We start from the raw sequence: 9,805 nt of genomic DNA, 5'->3' as shown, positions 1-9,805 counted from the left end.
AACCAAAACGGAAAACTATAGAGCCATATCCTTAATGAACATAGATGCAAAAATTCTCAACAAGATACTTGCAAACCACATACAGACACACATCAAAAAGATCATCCACCATGATCAAGTCAGCTTTATCCCAGTGATGCAGGGATGGTTCAATATACGTAAGTCAGTGAACGTCATAAATCATATTAATGGGCTCAAAGAGAAGAACCACATGGTCATCTCAATAGATGCAGAGAAGGCCTTTGACAAAATTCAACATGCATTTATGTTCAAAGTCCTAGAGGGAATTGGACTGGAGGGAACATACCTCAACATAATTAAAGCCATATATAACAAACCCACACCCAATGTCGTTCTAAATGGAGAAAAACTGGAAGCATTCCCATTGAAATCAGGAACCAGACAAGGCTGTCCACTATCTCCACTCCTCTTTAACATAGTACTTGAAACTCTTACAAGAGCAATAAGACAAGAGCAGGAAATTAAAGGAGTAATAATTGGCAAAGAAGAAGATTATCCCATTTTGCAGATGATATATCTAAGAGACGCCAAAAGTTCCACTAGAAAACTCCTAGAAATTAACATGTTCAGTAAAGTGGCAGGTTACAAAATTAACCTACAAAGGTCTGTTTCCTTTTTATATACCAATAGCAAGCAATCAGAGAAAGAGTACATGGAAACACTCCCCTTCACAATAGCTAGGACCTCCCATGCTCATGGATTGGAAGAATTAATATTGTGAAAATGACCATCCTACCAAAAGCCATTTATAGATTCACTGCAATGCCAATCAAAATCCCCATGACATTTTTCACAGAATTGGGGAAAAAACCATCCTAAGATTCATATGGAAGCACAAAAGAACTTGGATAGCCAAAGCAACCCTGAGCATTAAGAGCAATTCTGGGGGGATTATTATACCAGACTTAAACTTTATTACAGAGCTATAGTCATAAAAACAACATGGTACTGGCACAAAATAGACCATAGCTCAATAGAACAAAATTGAAGACCCAAATATGAGTACATGCAATCTCAGCCACCTGATATTTGACAAAGGGGCCAAGAACATTCACTGGAGGAAAGACAGCATGTTCAGCAAATGGTGCTGGCAAAACTGGATCTCCACCTGTAGAAGAATGAAACTAAACCCCTATCTCTCACCTTGTACAAAAGTCAATTCCAAATGTATCAGAGTTTAATGTGAAGCCTGAAACTCTGAAACTGTTAGAAGAAAACATTGGCAATAACCTACAAGATATAGATGTAGGAAAGGATTTTCTAAACCAGACACCAACTGCCCAGGAAACAAGGTCAAGAATCAACAAATGGGACTTCGTTAAACTAAAAAGCTTTTGTATATCAAAGGAGGCATTCAGGGAAGGGAAGAGAAAACCTACAGAATGTGAGAAAATCTTCACCAGCGACACATCTGACAGAGGTTTAACATCCAGAATATATAACGAACTCAAACAGAATCAAGAAAGGAGGTAACCCAATTAAAAGATGGGCTAAGGACCTGAACAGAGAGTTCTCAAAAGGAGAAATAAAGATGGCTAAGAAGCATCTTAAAAGATGTTCAACATCACTAGTAATTAGGGAAATGCAAATTAAAACCACTTTAAGATTTCATCTTACCCCAGTCAGACTAGTAAGATCAAAAGAACAAATGATACCAAATGTTGGAGAGGATGTGGGGAAAGGGGAACACTTATCCACTGCTGGTGGGGCATCAAACTTGTTCAACCCCTATGGAAAGCAGTGTGGAGAATTCTTAAACTACAAATGAACCTACCATTTGACCCAGTTATACCATTCCTTGGCATATACCCAAATAACTCATCCTATTGCAGGGACACTTGTACATCTGTGTTTGTTGCTGCTCTTTTCACAATAGCTAAGAGATGGAAGCAACCTAAGTGTCTCTCAACTGACGAGTGGATAATGAAAATGTGGTTCATTTATACGATGGAGTTTTACTCAGTAGTAAAGAAAGATGAAATCATGAAATTTGCAGGTAAATGGGTGGAACTAGTAACTTATTCTAAGTAGAAGTAACACAGACTCAGAAAAAAACAAAACAAAACAAAAAAACTACGTATGTTCGCTCTCATGGATCCTCGCATCAAATCCTGATAAGTGAGTATGTATCCAGACATAACGACAGGAACCAGAATAATGAAGAGGAACCAGGGAGATAAAGGAAAAGAAAGAATCTGAAAGAGAAGAACAGATATGGATAAAATTTGGGTTAGTTTAAGGGAGGGGGAGGGAAGGTTATACAAGGAATCTATGGGATAAAGGGAAAGAAGGAGCTCAAGGGAGGTAGGACCATAGGAGAAGGGTATTATTAAGGGAGAAATGGGGAAAATGGGGGCACTTTAATTGGGGAAACCATGATGGAAGGGTTAGACAGTGTGAGAGAGAAATTCTGCCTAGCTAGTTTTAAAAACCAGAAGGAACCATATTAGTCCAACAACCTACTGGCAAATTATACATACCAGATCAAGAAATATTATGTCTAGGCAAAGTTTATCTGAGAACAGTTGGTCTTTGCCCAAGATCTATCTACATGGCACACAGTAATTAAAAGTGCCAGACTGGTGGAACTAACCTTCTTGGATGTTTAACAGACATACTTTGAGGCCTATACTGATTTGGTCAGAGGGACATAAAGGACAGTTTTTGCTCCTTGCCCTCCTAGGTCGACTAGTTCCAGGGGACTATAAGCAGCTCTTAAAATGTCCTGTAACTGTGGTGAGTCACCTGTCCTCTTGATCAAGGAGGCCGTGGAGACCCCACAAGACGGACCTGAACCAGTGTGCAGTCTACAAAGAAGAGGATCAACGCAGAGGAAACATTTCTTCCATGCTTCCAAGCGGAGCCAGCCATGGTCGAACAGGACCTTTGACTTACCTTCTCATAAATGGAACTGGTAAAAGAAAGGAGCCAGGGGCTCCTCCCAAGCCCATGTGACCCCTGAGGAACAGATCCTCAAACTGCCTTAAGAGTAAAAGTAAATTGGTTTATCTGGACCAACTGTATGGCCTTAAACATCCAAAAAGGAAAGTATAACCAAAGATTAAAGACATCAACATAGTATCTTAAGAGTCCATTTGCATAGCTAAAGGCACTTATCTAAAGGAATATTGACAACTGATTGCTGCTAGATGAGGAACACCTGACCTTCCTGAAACAAAGACCTCTAGATAGGCTGACTAGATTCACCAGATGGACAAGTACTGGGGAATGGCTGGGGGTGCTGATACCATAGCAGACAGTAGCAGGGAATACAGAGTAAAAGGGCTGGGTGGGGGGGGGTGCTATGGGAGGGTGCCATCTGGGAAGTAGGTATATAGATGAATAAGATTGTTTGGGATGTACTGTGTGATATACACACAAAAAAATCAACAAAATAGTTATTTTGAGGAGGAATCATAAAAATTTAGGTCATGTTAAGTAGTAGAGGTGATAAACATTACCATTGAAATCTACCTGATGACTTTATAGACATACATAGGTGCCAAGGATCCATGCAACTGACCATGACTAGTGTGCTGGATAGCTTTAGTGTCAACTTGTCACACCTGGATTGGGGGAGCCTCATCTGGGGAATTGCCTCTATTGGACTGGCCTGTGGCCATGTCTGAGGGGCATCTTCTCGATGAGTGATGTGGGAGGGCCCAGCCCACTGTGGTTGGTGCTATCCCTGGGCAGGTGGGCCTGTGTTGCATAAGAAAGCAGGCTGAGCAGGGGCCAGCGGAGCAAGCCAGTAAGCAGCGTTCCTCCATGGCCTGTGCTCCAGCTCCTGCCTCCAGGTTCCTGCCCTGAGTTCCAGCCTTGGGCTCCCAGATGAACTGTGATCCGGCATATCTAAGCTGAATAAACCTTTTCCTCCCCAAGCTGGTATTGGTCAGAGTGTTTTGTCACAGCAGTGGAGAGACAAACCAGGACAACTAGTAATAATCAGATATATACAGATTAGAGACTCATCGCCAACCTTTAAGTGTTATTAGTAAAAACAATGAGTCTTTCTGTAAGAAACTATATTTTAAAATGAAATAGAGATCTTTTTTAAAGGTTAAAGACTCATTCAATATTATGTCTTATAGGGTTTATACTGAGTTCAGTATTGTATAGCTGTATTAATTCAACTGTGAACCTAAAAATTTTATAGCCACTTTTGAAAGAGATGTATCTTTGCTCTGGAAATTGTTATGTTAAAGCTGTAATGAAATGCTTCCTCTAAAAAATTTTTTAAAAAACTGTTAAAAACATAAAAGTAATAATTAAAATAAACCCCACCTGGTTGGGGTTTCAGGCATGGCTAGATTCAGATGCCTCCAAGATAATGCTGGGGTGATGTCCCTGTGCACTCCACAGCTGACTTGTCTTTGGCAGCTAGTCAGCTCTTGGGGTCATCCTGTCACCTCATTAACCCTAGTGCGCTCACAGCCTTGTTTTGCCTCAGTTGCTCCATAGAGCCATGAGATCACATCTCATTGGTTACGGTTGGTCGTATGTTTTTTTTCTGCGGCTGTCATTAGCCTAGGGATATAAAATGCTGGCTGGGCCAGGCCTGGGTCTTGGGGCTGAAGTAGGATGGAATTCTTCGTGACTGGAGCTGATAGCTTAAGTTTGGTTCCTCCACAGACTGTGTATGCAGTCAGAGGCTCTGGTGTAGGGTATCAGGAGGAGTCCATTGGACTCTTTGGAGCCTGAACTATAGCATACGGACTGACTCAGTTTGCCCTTCACTGTGTGAAGGGGGCTTTTCCTATTTCCAACCCTCACATGTTGCAGTTATTACGTACTTATTTCATGTATGCCTTTGTGTCTATAAGTTTGTGGGCATGCTCATTTGAGGAGCTTCCCTTTGGAGAGTCCCTGGACATACCTGCCTCCCTGTCCCCCATTCCCCAGGAGGGGCCAGACATTTCTTGAAGCCTCCCTGAGTTGGCTAACTTGTTAGTGGCAGGAGGAGCAGAAAGCATCTCTGTTGCTGGTGGCAGCAGATTGGAGCTCTAGCCAGCTGAAGGATGCTGTGTAGCCAGGCTGTATGGCTGAGTGAGCTCAGTCCCAGGTGACACTGCAGGACCTGCGCCCAGGCTTGGCTTGGTTACCTGTTCTTGCCACCAGGTTACAGGTTCCCATGCCACACTCAGGAAGCCAGCTTGCCTGTGGAATGGAAGCCACACTCAGGGTCACATGGTTGACACATGCAGGGTGAATGGGTTATGGTTTCAGGCCCTGCCACTTCCAAGGGTGACACAGATGAGGCATGGCTGCCCAGCTCAGGTTATATCCCAGGAAAGCCTTCCATAACCTCAGGACTGGTGCAAGGATGGGGCAAGGACTCTGTCCATTCAAACCCCATGGCAGATTGTGCCAAATGCTCATGCTACTCTCCCAGGGGACCCTGCAGCACCTGACTGCTGCCACCAGGGAGGTTCCCATGTCAGCCGTGGGGGAGGCATGCGTACCTCAGTTCATCAGGCATCTGTTCCCTCCTGAGTCAGGCCACACTCCTGAGGTTGTCTGGGACTCTTGTGGCAAAGGAGCCAGTTGACTTTCTGAAGAGGTTGTCCTGAGAGAGCTCTACCCACAGTCAGGGCTGCAGTGAGGACCAGTCTCTGCTTGGGCTTTCTAGATTTGATTTTGCTTTTGAGGCTGTTCTCGAATAGCCCATGCTGGTCCCAAACTCCCTTTGTAGCCAAGAATGGCCTTGCATTTCTGATCCTCCTGCCCCCACCTCCCCAGTGCTGGGATTTTCCAGAGTGCAACAGCACACCCAGTTTATGTAGTAGGGATGAGCCCAGGGCTTCATGCATGCCAGGTAAGGTGCTGTGCCAGCTGAACTACATTTTCTGCAGTGTTGGGAGTGGACCCAGGCCCTTCTGTGTGCCAAGCAAGTGATTACCACAGTAGCCAAGCCTTTGGCTCCTGGTCACTTATCTTTCTGGTCCAGTCTTTAGGATACAGGAGCATCACCTCCTCACTTGCCCCCTTTAGGAGGGCATGGAGGGGTTGTCACTTTCACCCCATGGAGGCATCTGCCCTAAGTCCCCCAAGGGGTGGGGCTATGGTGCCATCACTCAACACTGTGTCCTGCTCACAGGTGGCCCTGTCAACCTTCGCTGTTTATGTGACTGTGGATAAGAACAATGTCCTGGATGCACAGAAAGCCTTCGTGTCCCTGGCCCTGTTCAACATCCTGCGTTTTCCACTCAACATCTTGCCCATGGTCATCAGCAGCATCGTGCAGGTGTTTAGGAGGCCGGGTGGGGCTGGGCAGGGCAGGTGTGCATGGGGCAGAGTAGGGTGGGGAGACAAGGACCTGCAGCAGGTGGAACTGCAAGGGGTGTGGCAGCAGGGGGGTCAACAGAGGTGGGGGATAGCAGGTGGGGGGACTGCAGGTGGGGTAGTTGCAGGTGGGTGGCAGCAGGTGGGGTGGCGGACACAGCACGTTGGAGGTGCCAGGCTGGGGTGGGGCAGGTGTCCCAGGTGCCCTTAGTGTGACACGCCCATGTTTACTTCCACAGGCCAGTGTCTCCCTCAAGCGCCTCAGGGTCTTTCTGTCACATGAGGAACTAGAGCCAGACAGCATCGAGCGGTGGCCGATGAAGGATGGTGGGTGCCCACCCTGTCCCCCCCTTGGCTCTTTACCCTGGCCTCCCTAGGCCTGGCTCTGTTCTGGGACATGGGGTCTAGCTACTGCAGAGAGGACAGGAAGGGACTCCCCTCTGGTCTGGCTGCCCTAAATGTGGTTCTGTCCCAGGCGAGGAACAGCAGAACAGGGGCTTTGGGCACTGGCCACCTCTGCCACCATCATGTCAATGCCCCAGAGTGCCAGTTTCCTTTTAGGGATAGTGAGGCTGAAAGTACCTTTCATGGGCCATTTTAATATAATAGCATAATTAATAATTAAGCCAAGCTTGGTGGTGTATACCTTTAATCCCAGTATTCATGAGGCAGAGGTAGGCACATCTCAGTGAGATCAAGGCCAGCCTGGTCTACATAGTTCCAGACCAGCTGTGGCTACAGGGGACCTTGTCTTAAAATGATGATGATGATGATTATTATTATTATTTGCAGTGCTGGGGATTGAACCTAGGGCTTCACACGTGCTACGCAAGCACTCCCCCACTGAGCCACATCCCCAACTTGCTTTTAACTTTTTGAGACAGGGTCTTCCTAACTTGTGCATGTCAGCCTTGAACTTGGCCTGAGTAGCTAGGAGGATAGGCATGTGCTCCCAGGCCCAGTGTGGGTCCTGTGGGTTTTTAATGGGCGGGTTTGCTTATTTCGTAGCTGCCCTGAGCTGGTCTTGTTCAACATCTAGGCACTTTGCAGTCTGTATTAACAGTACTGGTAGTGGTGACCCTGCTCAGTTCGGAGGACCTGAGTATAACCAACTCTTTCTGCTCTCAGCCTGGCCTTTGGTTAGGGATGCTTATGTCCCCGCCTGAGGGTACCCAGCAGGTGAAGCGGGATCCCCATGCTCCCCTGGCCAGATGGAGCTGCCTGCTTGGACTCAACACCTGTGCGCCGCCCCCCCACCTCATGCCGGAGGGAGCAGCGCAGGCACAGCCCTATCACAGAGGGAAGGAGAGAGGCTAGTTAGCATGTCTGGGACTGTCCAGCTAGGAAGTAGTAGCACTGGAACTCAAACCCATACCGTCAGAGCCCAGTAAAGAGGGTGGAAGACTGTACCAGGCCATTGGTCATGAGGTATATGCAGTACCAGGCGTCTAGTGGGCTTTCAGATGTCAGCAGTGATGTGCGGGGCGCAGGCCTGCTGCCCTGTGAGGGTAGTCATCACCTCTGTAGTGTGCAGGTTCTCACACCTGGTGCCATGGATCTTGCTCTGAAGGGTAGCCTTGTGACTGGGGATGTTGAGCCACATCCCTGGCATCTCCCTGATACATCCCATGATCACCACCCAGATGGGTTAACTGAACATGTCTCTGGGCATTTCTGGGTGTCCCCTGTGATCACAGTCACCACCCCACCCATTTTGAGAACCAAGTGCGTGCTGGAGCCTTCCTCTGGGTTTCTGCCTTCCTGGGGACAGGATGTAGGAAAGCCGTAGATTTGGCACTGCCTTGTCTCTGAGACAGGCTGGAGTCAGGTGGCCCTGTGTGTCACCAAGTCCTGGCTGGTCCTCCCCTTTCTGAGCTGTTTATCCTCCTACCCAGCTCAGTTTGCTGGGGTCCCTGAGGTTGCTATAGCAGTTTCTCCCCAATTCCCAGAGCTTTGGCTTTGGGGGCTGGGGCGCAGTTCTGTGGTAGAGCGTCTGCCTAGCATTTATGCTGGGTTTGATCCTCCACACCTCAAGAAAGAGACACTTTCCCCTTTTGGGGGTGGTCAGCTTGTTAACTAGTAACTTCCTCTTCCTGCAGATTTGATATCTTGCCCCTAAAAGACTTCTGGTAGATTAAGTGGCTGCTGATTAAGGGGCTTTATTTCATTTCTATAACAGACAGGACTAAAGGGGAAACCAGGGGAGACAGTTGATGGAGCCAGGCAGGACCCTCAGCTCTGATGACCTTATCATATGGGCTTTGGCAAAGCTCTCGCCCCTCCTGTATCTTCCACCCACACTTCCTGTTTCCAAGTATGCTCTACTGATTATGACTTGAGTTGTAGGGAGATTGACCTGTAGGGAGATAGGCAGGGTGGAATGGCCAAGGGAGGGACAGAGAAGGTCCTCAGGGTCCAGGAGTTGAGGGGTGCAGGACGTAGCCTTAAACTAGAGGACAGCCTAGGACATGGAGTGTGATGGTGGGTGTGATGGTAAGCACTTGGGAGAAAGGTTTGTGTGAGGGTATGACTCTCCTCACTGACCTTGGCTGATGCTAAGCCCTCCCAGCCCCTTACTTGCCTGACCTGAGGTTGGGGGTGGAGGAGTTCCCCAAGCACCAAGTAACTGATGAGCACGTCTTCACCCCTTGCCAGGGACTCTGGAGCAGGGAATCTGCATGGTGCCCCGTCATCATGTGTGGCTCCCATGCAGTCCCGAGGCTCCTGACACATGGTCTCCAATGTTTTCCAGGTGGGGTGACAAATAGCATCACTGTGAAGAACGCCACGTTCACGTGGGCCAGGGGCGAGCCTCCTACGCTGAATGGGTGAGCCTGGGGTGAAAATCAGGATAGAGGTGTGGGATGGATGGAAGTGCAGGACCCATGTCAGCTCTGAACACTTGTCATTCCCCAGCTGCTCTCCACTTTTGTGAGCCTGACCAGGGTCCTTTGCCCTTCTGAGCCTCAGCTTACCCATCTGGAAAACAGATCCAGTCACACCTGCTTGGGCAGCTGAGGAATAGCTCAGAGGATGCCTGGTATGGGGGCCAGCACCATGCTGTCAGCTGCAGGGGACAGTCACTCTGGCTGTAGAGGTCCCTGCTCACTTAAAGGTATTTGTTAAAGGACCATTTCACAGCTGAGCATGGTGGCACACATTTATTATTTTAGAACTCGGGAGGCAGATGCCAGAGGATCAGTTGTGAGCCAGCCTTGGCCACAGAGTGAGTTGGCACCTAGCATGGGTTATGTGAGACCTTACCTTAGAAAAAAATAGATTCTAAGGAGATGGCTCAGTCAGGAAAGTGTTTGTTGTGCGAGCATAAAGACCCCAGTTCTTCCAGCAGAGTCCATGCTAAAAACAAGCTGGTTGTGGCCATGTAGCCTGTGAACCCAGTTCCAGCAGGCAGAAACAGGACATTCCCTGGGGTGGTTCTAAGGCTGACTCTTGGCCTCCATGCACGTGTGTACATGTGCACACACCACATGCATGCATACAT

General features: G+C 47.8%; 1 protein-coding gene across 1 annotated transcript in view; it reads left to right on the top strand.

Moving 5' to 3' along the window:
- The window catches only part of Abcc1 (ATP binding cassette subfamily C member 1), a 142,775-nt gene that overhangs the window by 98,514 nt on the left and 34,456 nt on the right, over window positions 1–9,805 (top strand). The window contains exons 13-15 of the mRNA XM_017797340.2: window positions 6,119–6,265; window positions 6,543–6,630; window positions 9,056–9,131. Coding sequence (XP_017652829.1) covers window positions 6,119–6,265; window positions 6,543–6,630; window positions 9,056–9,131 — 311 coding nt within the window. The remainder of the gene's footprint in view (window positions 1–6,118; window positions 6,266–6,542; window positions 6,631–9,055; window positions 9,132–9,805) is intronic.

The sequence above is a fragment of the Nannospalax galili genome, unplaced genomic scaffold, assembly GCF_000622305.1.
Source record: "Nannospalax galili isolate Female #2095 unplaced genomic scaffold, S.galili_v1.0 scaffold32, whole genome shotgun sequence".
Classification (NCBI taxonomy): Eukaryota; Metazoa; Chordata; class Mammalia; order Rodentia; family Spalacidae; genus Nannospalax; species Nannospalax galili.
Note: the sequence above shows the minus strand (reverse complement) of the source record. Positions and strands in the feature narration are given on the sequence as shown.